Genomic DNA, 16,861 nt, shown 5'->3' on the forward strand with positions numbered 1-16,861 from the left:
CATGGTTTGTCTCTCACAAAACACCTACACATCTGACTGCTACGATCAACTGTTTACAGAGGGGTAAAGACTGAACTGACTGCTACGATCAACAGTTTACAGTAGGGTTAAGACTGAACTGACTGCTACGATCAACTGTTTACAGAGGGGTAAAGACTGAACTGACTGCTACGATCAACAGTTTACAGTAGGGTAAAGGCTGAACTGACTGCTACGATCAACAGTTTACAGTAGGGTAAAGGCTGAACTGACTGCTACGATCAACAGTTCACAGTAGGGTAAAGACTGAACTGACTGCTACGATCAACAGTTTACAGTAGGGTAAAGGCTAAACTGATTGCTGCGATCAACTGTTTACAGAGGGGTAAAGGCTGAACTGACTGTTACGATCAACGGTTTACAGTAGGGTAAATGCTAAACTGACTGCTACGATCAACAGTTTACAGTAGGGTAAAGGCTAAACTGATTGCTACGATCAACTGTTTACAGAGGGGTAAAGGCTGAACTGACTGCTACGATCAACGGTTTACAGTAGGGTAAATGCTAAACTGACTGCTACGATCAACAGTTTACAGTAGGGTAAAGGCTAAACTGATCGCTACGATCAACTCTTTACAGTAGGATAAAGGTTGAACTGACTGCTACGATCAACTGTTTACAGTAGGGTAAAGGCTGAACTGACTGCTACGATCAACTGTTTACAGTAGGATAAAGGCTGAACTGACTGCTACGATCAACAGTTTACAGAAGGGTAAAGGCTAAACTGATTGCTACGATCAACGGTTTACAGTAGGGTAAATGCTAAACTGATTGCTACGATCAACGGTTTACAGTAGGCTAAATGCTAAACTGACTGCTACGATCAACAGTTTACAGTAGGGTAAAGGCTAAACTGATTGCTACGATCAACGGTTTACAGTAGGCTAAATGCTAAACTGACTGCTACGATCAACAGTTTACAGTAGGCTAAATGCTAAACTGACTGCTACGATCAACAGTTCACAGTAGGGTAAAGGCTGAAGTGACTGCTACGATCAACAGTTTACAGTAGGGTAAAGGCTGAACTGACTGCTACGATCAACTGTTTACAGAGGGGTAAATGCTGAACTAACTGCTACGATCAACTGTTTACAGTAGGGTAAAGACTGAACTGACTGCTACGATCAACTGTTTACAGAGGGGTAAAGGCTGAACTGACTGCTACGATCAACAGTACACAGTAGGGTAAAGACTGAACTGACTGCTACGATCAACAGTTTACAGTAGGGTAAAGGCTAAACTGATTGCTACGATCAACTGTTTACAGAGGAGTAAAGGCTGAACTGACTGCTACGATCAACAGTTTACAGTAGGGTAAAGGCTAAACTGATTGCTACGATCAACTGTTTACAGAGGGGTAAAGGCTGAACTGACTGCTACGATCAACAGTTTACAGTAGGGTAAAGGCTAAACTGATTGCTACGATCAACTGTTTACAGAGGGGTAAAGGCTGAACTGACTGCTACGATCAACGGTTTACAGTAGGGCAAATGCTAAACTGATTGCTAGGATCAACGGTTTACAGTAGGCTAAATGCTAAACTGACTGCTACGATCAACAGTTTACAGTAGGGTAAAGGCTAAACTGATTGCTACGATCAACGGTTTACAGTAGGCTAAATGCTAAACTGACTGCTACGATCAACAGTTTACAGTAGGCTAAATGCTAAACTGACTGCTACGATCAACAGTTCACAGTAGGGTAAAGGCTGAAGTGACTGCTACGATCAACAGTTTACAGTAGGGTAAAGGCTGAACTGACTGCTACGATCAACTGTTTACAGAGGGGTAAATGCTGAACTGACTGCTACGATCAACTGTTTACAGAGGGGTACAGACTGAACTGACTGCTACGATCAACAGTTTACAGTAGGGTAAAGGCTGAACTGACTGCTACGATCAACAGTTTACAGTAGGGTAAAGGCTGAACTGACTGCTACGATCAACAGTTTACAGAGGGGTAAAGACTGAACTGACTGCTACGATCAACAGTTTACAGTAGGGTAAAGGCTGAACTGACTGCTACGATCAACAGTTTACAGTAGGGTAAAGGCTGAACTGACTGCTACGATCAACAGTTTACAGTAGGGTAAAGGCTGAACTGACTGCTACGATCAACAGTTTACAGAGGGGTAAAGACTGAACTGACTGCTACGATCAACAGTTTACAGAGGGGTAAAGACTGAACTGACTGCTACGATCAACTGTTTACAGAGGGGTAAAGGCTGAACTGACTGCTACGATCAACAGTTTACAGTAGGGTAAAGGCTGAACTGACTGCTACCATCAACAGTTTACAGTAGGGTAAAGGCTGAACTAACAGCTACGATCAACAGTTTACATTAGGGTAAATGCTAAACTGACTGCTACGATCAACAGTTTACAGTAGGGTAAAGGCTGAACTGACTGCTACGATCAACAGTTTACAGAGGGGTAAAGACTGAACTGACTGCTACGATCAACAGTTTACAGTAGGGTAAAGACTGAACTGACTGCTACGATCAACAGTTTACAGAAGGGTAAAGACTGAACTGACTGCTACGATCAACTGTTTACAGTAGGGTAAAGGCTGAACTGACTGCAACGATCAACAGTTTACAGAGGGGTTAAGGCTGAACTGACTGCTACGATCAACTGTTTACAGTAGGGTAAAGGCTGAACTGACTGCTACGATCAACAGTTTACAGAGGGGTTAAGGCTGAACTGACTGCTACGATCAACTGTTTACAGTTGGGTAAAGGCTGAACTGACTGCTACGATCAACAGTTTACAGTAGGGTAAAGGCTGAACTGACTGCTACGATCAACAGTTTACAGTAGGGTAAAGACTGAACTGACTGCTACGATCAACAGTTTACAGAAGGGTAAAGACTGAACTGACTGCTACGATCAACTGTTTACAGAGGGGTAAAGGCTGAACTGACTGCTGCGATCAACAGTCAACTTTGAAGACAGTGAAAATACAGACACCAAATATGGACTTATGTCTGGTTGGTGGTTCACACAATATTTGCCTAGAACACGGCAGATAATTGTTTAACAAAAGTTGCTCTATGATGTAAATTCAAAATGAAAAACAAAAATAAGGAAAACAACGACAACAACGACAACAACAACAACAACAACAACAACAACAACACCAGCAACAACAACAACAACAACAACAACAACAACAACACCAGCAACAACAACAACGATGTTAAAATATTTAGTCAAAACTTGACTAAATATAAACAAGTCGCGTAAGGCGAAAATACAATATTTAGTCCAGTAGCTGTCGAACTCACAGAATGAAACTGAACGCAACGCAACGCAGCAAGACCGTATACTCGTAGCATCGTCACTCCACCGCCCGTGGCAAAGGCAGTACCCGTGGAATTGACAAGAAGAGCGGGGTATTCGTTGCGCTGAGAAGGATAGCACGCTTTTCTGTACCTCTCTTCGTTTTAACTTTCTGAGCGTGTTTTTAATCCAAACATATCATATCTATATATTTTTTGGAATCAGGAACCGACAAGGAATAAGATGAAAGTGTTTTTAAATTGATTTCGAAAAAAAAAAATTGATAATAATTTTTATATATTTAATTTTCAGAGCTTGTTTTTAATCCGAATATAACATATTTATATGTTTTTGGAATCTGCAAATAATGGAGAATAAGATAAACGTAAATTTGGATCGTTTTATAAATTTTTACGTTTTTTTTTACAATTTTCAGATTTTTAATGACCAAAGTCATTAATTAATTTTTAAGCCACCAAGCTGAAATGCAATACCGAAGTTCGGGCTTCGTCGAAGATTACTTGACCAAAATTTCAACCAATTTGGTTGAAAAATGAGGGCGTGACAGTGCCGCCTCAACTTTCACGAAAAGCCGGATATGACGTCATCAAAGACATTTATCAAAAAAATGAAAAAAACGTTCGGGGATTTCCTACCCAGGAACTCTCATGTCAAATTTCATAAAGATCGGTCCAGTAGTTTCGTCTGAATCGCTCTACACACACACACACACACACGCACACACGTACACACGCACACACGCACATACACCACGACCCTCGTTTCGATTCCCCCTCGAAAAATTTAGTCAAAACTTGACTAAATATAAAAAGAGTAAAACTAATGATAATGCACCTTATTCATTTGAAACATAACTTCAAGTCTTAAAATATGAGGTTTCGGTGGGTGGTTTTTTTTCTGAGATGAATTTACCTTATGGTCTGACAACATTAACACTTGGTCCTCTGATTCCTGTGATCTTGCCATCAAGGGCGGGGCAGGAGAGGCAGCCTGGTTCCCCGGTGACCCAGAGGTACTGCACGGCTGAGCACATTCCACAGCCGGCCCCTGTGTGATGTGCATGATATAACCGTCACTTCTGTCATAGCACTGTTCATATATGTAATGATCATGATATTACTGTCATTTCTGTCCTAGCACTGTTCATATTATGTACTATGCATGATATTACCGTCATTTCTGTCATAGCGATGTTTATATGTGTGGTTTGCATGATATTAGTCCCCGGCCGGATCATACCTAAGAAATGGCGTCTGGCATTATGGAGTTAGTGCTAGGACTGGTTGGTCCGGTGTCAGAATAATGTGACTGGGTGAGACATGAAGCCTGTGCTGCGACTTCTGTCTTGTGTGTGGCGCACGTTATATGTCAAAGCAGCACCGCCCTGATATGGCCCTTCGTGGGCGTTAAGCAAAGAAACAAAATGATATTAGTCACTTCTGTCACAGCGCTGTTCATAATTATGAGTTGTGTGCATGATATGACCGTCACTTCTGTCATAGCGATGTTTATATGTGTGGTTTGCATGATATGACCGTCACTTCTGCCATAGCGCTGTTCATAATTATGAGTTTTGTGCATGATATGACCGTCGCTTCTGTCATAGCGCTGTTCATAATTATGAGTTTTGTGCATGATATGACCGTCACTTCTGTCATAGCGTTGTTTTAGATAGTGTGACTCACCTTATTGTCATGCAATAGTATGTGAACGTCTTTCCTCACATGGTTACATCGGTAGTCAGAAAAAAATGTTCAAACATTATTTTATTTTCCTGTGCGTTTGTGGGCTGAAACGCCCACGTACACTCGTGGTTTTGCACGAAGAGGATTGTATGTGCTTGACCCTATGTTGCGTCGGCCATATAATTATACTCTGTTTCATGTGATGCATGCTTTTTTTTTGATTTTTTTTATATATATTTCAGGATCTTTACCGTTTTTACTTGGTTTTGTGCCACAAAAAAGGGGGGGGAGGCAAGCAGGTATGCTAATAAAGTGGCCCGGGAGATCGGAACATCTCTTCTCTTTATCAAGCAGGTGGCGGGGTTTGAAACACAATGGCTGTTGCAATTGTCATCAATGAGAGAGAGAGAGAGAGAGAGAGAGAGAGAGAGAGAGAGAGAGAGAGAGAGAGAGAGAGAGAGAGAGAGAGAGAGAGAGAGAGAGAGAGAGAGAGAGAGAGAGAGAGAGAGAGGGAGAAGGAGAGAGAGAGAGAGAGACAGAGAGACAGAGAGAGAGACAGAGAGAGAGAGAGAGAGAGAGAGAGTACACAGCTACCCAAGACGTACCAGATCAACGGCTCGATTCGAACAGCGTTTAGCAGCACAGTTGGTACAGGGGGTGCAGTTCGCACGGCAGTCACACACCACTTGGCTGATGCACCGGGATCGTTTGTGGCACTGGCAGCACGCCTGGAGAATACAATGGGAGTGTCCTCTTCTGTTGTGAGAATGTACGTGCTCTATGTCTACACTGTTCAGAGCACTCAGACAGCAAACTGACAGGCCTCATAATCGTTTCTACAACTGAGCGACCATGAAAGAAGAGATCTCTCCAGAAAAAGAAAACAAAAATATTGTGCACACACATGCAGTTTCTGTTTTGTTGCATTTTTTGTTGGTCCTTGAGGAGCATAAATATCGCCTTTTGTTACATTACACTACTCACAAAAAGTTAAGAATCACTATGAGAAAACAGGTGCTCAATAAAATCAGTTCGCTACTGTTATTTATTTCTCAGTCAAACCAAATTGTTATGAATTCTTATTCAGCTGTAAATGGGCGATGTTGTGTTAGTGGGAAAATTGCACGGGATTCTCTACTACTGAGCTTGGTAGCAAAAGAAAAAGCGGAAACTTGCGAAAAAGGACCTTGTATTGGACCGTTCAGCCCGAACACATTGCACAAGCCACATGGAAAAACCATTATGCACGTGCAAGCACTGCTGTTTATGTGTTAGATGCTGTCACTTGCTTGGCTTTCTGAGAAGACATACCACCAGTATTAGGCATTGTCTGACAATGCCTCCACGACGAAAATTGAACGAGTTTTAGAGGGGACGAGCTGTTGCATGGTTCCAAGATAGTGTCCCCAAGCGAGAAGTGGCCAGGCGACTTTACGTGTCCATCTCGGTCATTGTCAGACTGATTCAACGTTTCACAGCCACTGGGAGGGTCCAGGAAAGACGCAGACCTGGGCGACCAAAGAAGACAACTCCACGCGAAGATCGTCTCATTGAACGACTAGCCTTGCAAACAAGAACAGCCTCTTCCAGCATTATTCGAAGGCAGCTGAGGGTGGCTACTAACACCAACATCAGCCAGCAGACCATACGGAATCGCTTTCATGGGTTTAACCTCCGTTCTCGTCGCCCAGCTGCACGGCCACGCTTAACTCCATCCCACAGGGCAGCACGCCGCGCCTTCTGCAGACGTCACGTGAGGTGGACACGTCAGCAATGGTCCCAGGTTCTGTTCAGTGATGAATCACGTTTCACCCTGAACCACAACGACGACTGACTGAGGGTCTGGAGGCGCCAAGGGGAACGCTACATTGACCCCACTGTCCATGAAAAGGTGGCCTTTGGTGGAGGTTCTGTAATGGTCTGGGGGGGGGGGGGGGCCTTCAGCCTTCACCACAGAACACCCTTGTTTCATGTACAGGGTAACCTGACTGGCCTCCAATACCGGGATGAGATCCTTCGACCGCTGTTTGTGCCTACACTGCAGCAAATGGGACCGCAGGCTGTCTACCAGGATGACAACGCTCGCCCCCACAGGGCAAGGGTGGTCAACGACTTCCTGCAGCAGTCTGGAGTCAACAGAATGGAGTGGCCAGCATGCAGTCCCGATCTCAACCCGATTGAGAACCTCTGGGATGAGTTGGATCGCAAAGTGAGGAGCAACCTCCCCCCTCCCAGGGATGTCCGGCACCTCTACCAGATGCTGCAGGCTGAGTGGCAGGCGCTTCCACAGAGGATCTTCACCACCCTGGTCAACTCTATGAAGACTCGCTGCGTCGAGTGCCATAACAGCCAGGGCGGTTACACGCATTACTGAACTTTTGGGAGCATCTGAATGCCATGTCTTGTGATTTCAACGACTTTGTGAAATTAAATTTCGATACGTACACACTTTGATAAAATGTACAGACCAAACGATTGCTTGAAATTGAAGGAAATGTTGCATCGTTATTGCTAAAGCATTGAATTAAACGTTTGCCAAATACCAACGCATTGGCTTTCTTATTTGGAAAGTTATGAATTTGTGTGCAAGTGATCCTTAACTTTTTGTGAGTAGCTTATTATCAACCGCAGCCTTACATTTTTATCAACCGCAGCCTTACATTATTATCAACCGCAGCCTTACATTTTTATCAACTGCAGCGTTACATTTTTATCAACTGCAGCCTTACATTATTATCAACCGCAGCCTTACATTTTTATCAACTGCAGCGTTACATTTTTATCAGCTGCAGCCTTACATTATTATCAACCGCAGCCTTACATTTTTATCAACCACAGCATTATATTTTTATCAACCGCAGCCGTCGGCCCTAGATCAAGATAAAACAAAAGACGATATGGTCCCCTCGGACCAACACAAAAGCTGGTCTGCCAACACGCCACCAAACATGGACAACACAATGTTATGGACAATACAATGCTATGGACAACACAATGTTATGGACAATACAAATGACAGTTATGGACAATACAATGCTATGGACAACACAATGTTATGGACAATACAAATGACAGTTATGGACAATACAATGCTATGGACAACACAATGCTATTTATAATACACTAATATGGGCAATACAATGCAATAGACAACACAATACAATGGACAATAACAAAAATGGACAATACAATATAATTTGGACAGTACAATAACATTTGGACAGTACAATATCATTTGGACATTACAATATCATTTGGAAAGCACAATATAATTTGGACAGTACAATATAATTTGGACACTACAATATAATTTGGACACTACAATACAATGGTATGCTCAACAAATCAGTATGCAAAAGACACCGTGATCGACAAAACAAAACAAATCAATGGGAAACACTTTGGACCCATGGCGACTCCGCTGATCTGCTCAAACACCTGTCCGTCAAACTCAAAAGTGTTCAAAGTGAGAACAAGCTCAGCCAGGCGAACAAGTGTTGTGGTTGGTGGGTAGGCAGAATCAGTGGGACGACGATCCAGAAAGAATGTAAGTGCTTTGAGTCCGTCAGTGTGGGGTATGGATGTGTACAGGGACACAACATCCAACGTGAACGACACTTGGGGCTGAAAACTGGGATGGCTGTTGAGGTGTTCAAGAAGGTTGAGGGTATGTGTTGTGTCTTTGACGTACGTTGGCAGTGACTGTACAATGGGTTGAAGGAGGAAGTCCAAGTATTCCGAAATGAACTCTGTTGGACAGCTGCAGGCAGAAACGATGGGTCTGCCTGGGGTGTTGGGTTTGTGTATTTTCGGGAGGAGGTAGAAAGTGGGCTGTTTAGCGTCAGACTTCAACAGAAGTTTGGCAGTGGCGGGAAGATTGTTGTGTTTGATCTGTTCTTTAATTGTATCTGCGATCTGTTTTTGGTCGAGGGGGAGGGAGGCCTGAGGGAGTGGTTTGTATGACGCTGCGTCATTGAGTTGGCGATGGGCTTCGCGAAGGTACAGTTCTCGGTCACAGACGACCACAGCACCGCCCTTGTCAGCAGGTTTGATGACGATGTCCTGGCGCGATTTAAGCGAGACATGGGTTTGCTGTTCGTCTCGTGTCAGGTTGGAGTTACGAGCAGGTTTGGATTTAAGTTTGCTGATTTCTCTATGGCATTTGGCTATGTACAGTTCAACGTCAACGGACTTGTCTTGTTGAGGTTCTCTGTAGGCAGGAGTTTTGAAAAAGTGAGTGAAAACATCAGCTTGGCCAGAGAGAGGTGGTGGGCGGGGAACAGTGCCGAGAATGGCCATCCAGCGAAGTTTACGAAAAAAAGCGTTGGCAGTCGAGATGGGTATTGTATTTGCTGGCAGTAGGTTGGATTGGGATGAATTTGAGTCCTTTGGAAAGTACAGAGCGCTCGCTCTCTGACAAAGTGACTGTGTCGGGGACACATCGAACTAAAGCAGATGGGGGAGAAAGGGTGTCTGAGTTAGAGGTAGGTGGCTGATGTGCTGGGTTTTGTTCCAATAGTGTTTGTAGTTTGTTCTCTTTGAGTGTGGTGCAATGAACATGAATGAGTTGGTTATGTACATGCAGGACCTGCTTGAGTCGGAATGCAACTGGAGTTGGAAGAATGGAGGTGGGTTGAGCTCGAAGGTGGTGCAGGAGCTTAGCATTGGCATCACGTGACCGATCAAGTGACTTGACATGAGCACCAATTAGTTTGCGGCTTGCTTGTGCTAAAATGTTGTTTGTGCTAGCTACAAGCGGAGTGTTGTGTAGATCAGACGCAGAATGGTGGAGTTGAAAGCCATTTGGTATGACGCGGAGGCGGAGGCAGTGTTTGAGAAAAGTAATATGACTTGCGAGTTTGGTGGAGTTGAACATAGCTTTAGCGTAACCAAGTGCCAGTGGTTGAAAAAACGGCGGAAGAAAAAGATTCAAACTCGTTAGGAGGCTAGCGTGTGTTCTGGAGAATTAAACTATGGCAAGGCATAGAAACAGTTGCTGTTATTGGATAACTGTAGTGTATAAAGACTGTTCCGGTAAAACTTCTTAGCAAAGAAAATGGGAAATCAAAATAAAATCAAAATAGATCTAAAGACTTTTAAGAAAGAAAGGGATGGTGAAGAAATGTATAAAATAAAAGAATACAACACGAATAGAAGATCTTAAAAGGAAAGAAGTGCACACTTACTAACACGATGGATACGAAACAACAAAGGGGTACAGTCAAGGTGATATGACGAAAGTATTAAACAATGGCGACTGCACGTGAGAGGGAACAATAAAGAGACCAAAAAGCAATGTACTCACGTTAAAATGACGAACACGGAACGAATAACAGCGACGTTTCGACCTACGGGTCTTCTTCAGGCACAAAAACACAAAAGTACACACACAAAAAAGAAGAAGAAAGACGATAGAACAGATAAAGAGGAGAATAACTGACAAAACAACTGCACTGCACAAACCAACAAATGACAAAGACAGAGAAGCAAGGGAAGCTACTCGAGGGGGAGCCAACAATAACACAGGCAAGAAAAAGTTAGAGTTGAAAAGCGGCAGCTTTGAGGTCCGTAGACCAAACAAAATGTGGGGGGGGGGTGAATGGGAACGAAAGAGGAAACTCACGTACCCGTGCGGACACACACACACACACGCACACACACACACACACACACACACACACACACACACACACACACACACACACACACACACACACACACACACACACACACACACACACATACACACAAGGTGGAACAGCGGGGGGAAGGTTGAGATGAATGAATTAACGGCGGATGTTAATTCCATCGGGGCAGGTAGTGCCGAGGGATGATATGATGTGGGACTCCCTGAGTTTGCGCTCGAAGGAGTCGCCACGTACTTGCCACAGAGCCATGACTCTGACATGATCAAGTGAGTGATTAACGGCGATGAAATGAAGGGATACTGGCCTATTGCGGGAATGACGGATGTCGGCCAGATGCTCGGAGAAACGCACCTCGAGGATGTGCGCGGTTTCTCCGATATAAATCTGGCGACAAGAGAGGCAGACGATCGCATAGACAACGTTGTGACTTTGACAGTCAAACGTTCTCTTGACCGTGAAGGAGCCACGAGGGCCTTGGAGGCAGGTGTCAGAGTGGAGGAAGGGACAAGATTTGCAATTTCGTTTAGAACAAGGAAATGTCCCAGGGGCTGTGGGGTTGGTGGGACTGCGAAGACGGGATCTCACCAAGAGGTCGCGGGCGCTGCGGTCTTTTCTGAAAGCACAGAGTGGTTTTTGAGCAAAGATCGAACCAACAGAGTCACTTCATTGAAGGATGTGCCAGTTTGATTTCAGGATTCTGCTTACTGGCATGTTGTGGGGATGAAACAGTAGGGAAACGACGGGTCTGTCACTGTGCCCAGATGGTGTAGGACTGAGGGCGGACTCTCGACAGACCTGGGTAACACGCAGAAGGGCGTCACGGACGAGTGCATCAGGGTAGTTGCGGGCCAAACAGAAAGACGTCATCAAGACAGACTGTTGGTGGAAGTCGTCGTCTTCAGAGCAGAGCCTCCGAAGACGAAGGAATTGAGAGAAAGGAATGCTGCTTTTGTTGGCAGGATGATGAGAAGAGTTGAAATCAAGGTATGAATGAGCGTCAGTTTCTTTGTATAAGACAGAGGTGGTGAAGCGACCATGCAAGATGGAGATGGAGATGTCAAGAAAGACCACAGATGAGGAAGAGATGTTGAATGTGAATTTGATGCTGGGATGGAATGCTTGGATGAAGTGAATGAAATCAAGAAGGAGGGGTTCAAACAGAGAAGTGGCACCCAAACCATCGTCGATGAACCTCTTGTACAGTTCTGGAACTGGGCCAGAATAAGACTTTAGAATGAGGTGCTCAAGATGACTCATGAAAATAGTGTGATAATAGTTTTACTGTGAGCTTTATAATAGTTTTACTGTGTTCCATTTTCTCATCCTTGAAGCTTTTGAATTCCTTTTGGGTGACTTTCCTGATATAGTTTATTGAAATTGGTTTAATTTGAATATGTGTAATGTTAAACTTGTGGGGTCCTGATTTGGCCTATATGGTCCGCTGGACCCAAAAAGCAACAGCTATCAAATCAAATCAAATCAGAGAGAGAAAGAAGCGGGTGCCTTGTTGTGGTAAGAACTGGAGCCTTATTGAAATGAGCTGAAGGAAATTATGCACTAATGACACTAGAACCGATACAATAAAACTGATCAGCCCGGACTATGTAAACCACAACACATACGTCCAAATTGCATTGCATTCAGTATCATTTGCATTTTAGTGTTGGTCCTCGTGGAGCATAATGATCGCCTTTTGTTGCATTATGATCAACTCCGGACATTATAAGTTGTCATCATTTTCACGAGTTTTCATTCACAAGCACCTGGGAAATAAATCTCATGTTCCCCGGGGAATAAATCCCCGGTTACCATAGTTGCAGGAAGCCCTATTACATGGATAATCAAAAGCAAACCCAATAGAAACGCTCGAGGATTCTTCGGCTCTTTTCATTGGCGTTTCCCCAGACCTAAACAGACGACACTGCTTCGCCAAGTTCCAAATACGAACTGGCAAACTGGCAAATGTAAACAAAAAACAAAACTACCTCATCAAAGGTCATACATTTATGCTTTATCGCAAAAAAATGAAACCTATCGATATTGTTTTATCTTCTCACAAAGTCATGGAGTGCGTGTATCTCTGTTTGGAGAAACACGAACGTCAAGTTTAAGTCAAACCAATTGACCCCTGACACACACATTTTGACCCGTGCACAAGACGTTGTATCGATAAACTAAGCGCAAATAAAAAAATAATAATAAAAAAGCAAAGAACATAGCAACAAGAAATGAAGACATCTGACAAAGCCGAGCAAGCAGAATGACAAGTCTAATGAAAAACAGAGAGGCAATGAGAAACAAGATCGCGATTATCTTTCCTTCGCGGCACGACGCAAATCGTTTGTGTCCTTTGACCCAATTCGTGCAGTGCTGCACGATGCAAATCTTCTGTGACCTTTGACTCAACGTAGCTTCAATATTCGATTGCTAATATTTACCACTGAAAACCGAGGGGTGGAATACCGAGAGGGGCAGGGTGGTAGGGCGATGGTGAAATGTAATGAAGAGACACGTGTAGCAATAAGAGAAAACCGATTCTGCAATAACACAAACAAGAACAAAAAACCCAACACTGACCTATATGAATATTTAATCAATAATATGATCGTCTGCGTTGCAGGTGTGCAAGTGAAGGGTTGGGGGGGGGGGTAACTTGATCATTAATTAGTGTGTGTCAGTGTTTGTGTTCATGGACTGATTGTGAGGGAGGGGGAGGGTGGGGTGGGGTGTGTTTCAGGTTTTGGTGTGGGTATGAAACGAGAAAAACATTACCCACACCACAAAATCTTGGAGGCAAAAAACACTCGCCGTCGCATCATTTTGTCCGCACAATATTATATGCACCAACAACCGGAAAGAAAGGTGACAATGGAAAAAGACTCATCTTTGCTTCCTGCGATTCCTTGCCCCCGACTCGAACGTCGCACGATAATCCACATAACATCTGTTGTGAGATGGTCAACGCTGACTGTGCAAGCAAATCACCTCGTTTGAAATACGACAATCCCATCGCTCGAATGCAACGTGTGGGCACTATCGTCTCAAAGGCGCTTACTGTTGGTTTCACACACCACTCTTTAGTCGGAACCTACAGAACTTCGCATCCTCAAACCTGACATACTTGTCTCAACATTATAAACTCAAATCACACACAGTAAGTTGCTTTCGCACGCCAGCTTTGAACAACGTGCTGGGGCCCCGAACATGCATTATGATAACAGAACTCGCGTTTCAAACCATGGCTCCCTGTGTTGATTTTTCACTTAATGTTGAACCACCAAAATGATGACAAAAACGATGTTTGATGGTTTGTTGCCAGACCAGCTTTTTTGTCGGTCCTCGGGGGGCATATCGACAAAAAAGCTGGTCTGTCAACAACCCATCAAACATCTTATATTATTCATTTGAAACACAACTTCAAGTTTTAAAATAATGTTTCGGTGGGTGGTGTTTTTCTGAGATGAATTTACCTCATGGTCTGACAACCTTAACACTTGGTCCTCTGATTCCTGTGATCTTGCCATCAAGGGCGGGGCAGGATAGGCAGCCTGGTTCCCCGGTGACCCAGAGGTACTGCACGGCGGAGCACATTCCACAGTCGGTCCCTGTGTGATGTGCATGATATAACCGTCACTTCTGTCATAGCACTGTTCTTATATGTAATGATCAGGATATTACCGTCATTTCTGTCATAGCACTGTTCAAATACAGTAAGTACTATGCATGATATTACCGTCACTTCTGTCATAGCGCTGTTCATATGTGTGGTTTCCATGCTATTACAGTCACTTCTGTCATAGCGATGTTCATATGTGTGGTTTGCATGATATTAAAGTCACTTCTGTCATAGCGATGTTCATATGTGTGGTCTGCATGATATTAGTCACTTCTGTCATAGCGATGTTTATATGTGTGGTGTGCATGATATTAAAGTCACTTCTGTCATAGCGATGTTTATATGTGTGGTGTGCATGATATTACAGTCACTTCTGTCATAGCGCTGTTCATAATTATGAGTGGTGTGCATGATATTACAGTCACTTCTGTCATAGCGTTGTTTTAGATAGTGTGACTCACCTTATTGTCATGCAATAGTATGTGAACGTGTTTCCTCACATGGTACTCAGAAAAAATGTTCAAACATTATTTTATTTTCCTGTGCGTGTGTGGGCCAAAACGCCCATGTACACCCATGGTTTAGCACGAAGAGGATAGCATGTGCTTGACCCTATGTTGCGTCGGCCATATAATTATACTCTACTCTGTGTCGTGGGATGCATGCTGGGTATTTTCATGTTTCTATAATTCACCGACATGGATTTCAGGATCTTTACCATTTTTACCTGGTTTTGTGCCACACAATGGGGGGGGGGGGGGGGGAGAGATCGGAACATCTCTTCTCTTTAGCAAGCAGGTGGCGGGGTCCCAAACACTCAACCATCAACTTGGCTGTCGTCATCAATGAGGAATGTTCAGTCTATTTGCATGTATCGACACTGACACGGACAATGCTTGTGTGCGACCCCCAACACATTGACAGATTAGATCGGCCGTGTAGGAGCTGAGGGGGGGGGGGATGTGGGGAGGAGGGGGGAGGTGGGCAGGAGAGACAGAGATAGACAGAGATAGACATACAGAGATAGACAGACAGATAGACAGACAGAGACAAAGACAGACAGAGACATACAGAGATAGACAGACAGACACATACAGAGATAGTCAGATAGACAGACAGACACATACAGAGATAGTCAGATAGACAGACAGACACATACAGAGATAGTCAGATAGACAGACAGACATACAGAGATAGTCAGATAGACAGACAGAGATAGACAGAGATAGACAGACAAAGACAGACAGATAGACAGACAGAGATAGACAGACAGATAGACAGACAGACAGACACAGATAGACAGACACAGATAGACATACAGAGATAGACAGACAGAGATAGACAGACAGAGATAGACAGACAGATAGACAGACAGAGATAGACAGACAGAGATGGCTTGGTTGGCTGGTTAATGTTTGTTTATTTAATGTGCCTGTGGCAATCACTGTGAAATTGTGGACGATTTTAAAAACCGCATGTCTTGTAACGCTTCTTTAGTCAAATCTTGTTACAAATCTTAATATCATTTAAACTATTAGAGAGAGAGAGAGAGAGAGAGAGAGAGAGAGAGAGAGAGAGAGAGAGAGAGAGAGAGAGAGAGAGAGAGAGAGAGAGAGAGAGGGGGGGAGAGAGAGAGGAGGACAGAGAGAGTGTGTGTGCGTGAGTTTAAAGCGAAGAGAGACAGAGAGAAAGAGAGAGACAGAGAGACAGAGACAGAGACAGAGAGAGACAGAGACAGAGAGACACAGAGAGAGAATGCACAGCTAGCTACCCAAGACGTACCAGATCAACGGCGTGTACCAGGCTTGCGCTACCCCCGCATTGTGGCGTTGGCAGCTGTGCTGCTGGCCCTTGTAGTGGCGCTGCTGTTGACTGCAGCGTTGATGTCGTTGCCGGTGCTGTTGGTTCTGCCGTTCCCTGCTGCCCCGCGATGTGTTGGACTTGTGCAGCCAGCGCTCGATTATCCTGCCGCAGCTGTTCCTGTCCTTCAGATAGCCTCCGGAGTTCTGCCAGGACAGCTTCAATCGGTGACGCCTGTGTTACAGTGTTGTCGGCCGCCTGGTGTTGGGAACACAATGCTATGATCAACACAATGCTATGATCAACACAATGCTATGATCAACACAATGCTATGATCAACACAATGCAATGGAAAACACAACACTTTTGAAAACACAATGCAATGGAAAACACAACACTTTTGACAGTACAATACCATGAACAACACTATGGACAATACAATGCTATGAACAACACAATACTATGGATAATACAATACTATGGACAACACAATAATATGGACAATACAATGCTATGCACAGTACAATGCTATGGACAATACAATACAATGGACAGTACAATGCTATGGACAATACAATACAATGGACAATACAATGCTATGAACAACACAATGCTATGGACAGTACAAAGCTATGGACACTACAAAGCTATGGACACTACAATACTATGGACAATACAATGCTATGGACAATACAATGCTATGGACAACACAATGCTATGGACAACACAATGCTATGGACAGTACAATACTATGGACAACACAATGCTATGG

The 16,861-nt window shown here is 43.9% G+C and overlaps 1 protein-coding gene across 1 annotated transcript in view; it reads right to left on the bottom strand.

Annotated features, from left to right (window-relative positions):
* Nucleotides 1-16,861, bottom strand: part of LOC138983137 (UV excision repair protein RAD23 homolog B-like) — a 30,568-nt gene that overhangs the window by 12,212 nt on the left and 1,495 nt on the right. The window contains exons 2-3 of the mRNA XM_070356544.1: nucleotides 16,072-16,367; nucleotides 14,144-14,278 (exon numbers count right to left, since the gene is read on the bottom strand). Coding sequence (XP_070212645.1) covers nucleotides 14,144-14,278; nucleotides 16,072-16,367 — 431 coding nt within the window. The remainder of the gene's footprint in view (nucleotides 1-14,143; nucleotides 14,279-16,071; nucleotides 16,368-16,861) is intronic.

This window comes from Littorina saxatilis, linkage group LG12 (assembly GCF_037325665.1).
Source record: "Littorina saxatilis isolate snail1 linkage group LG12, US_GU_Lsax_2.0, whole genome shotgun sequence".
Classification (NCBI taxonomy): Eukaryota; Metazoa; Mollusca; class Gastropoda; order Littorinimorpha; family Littorinidae; genus Littorina; species Littorina saxatilis.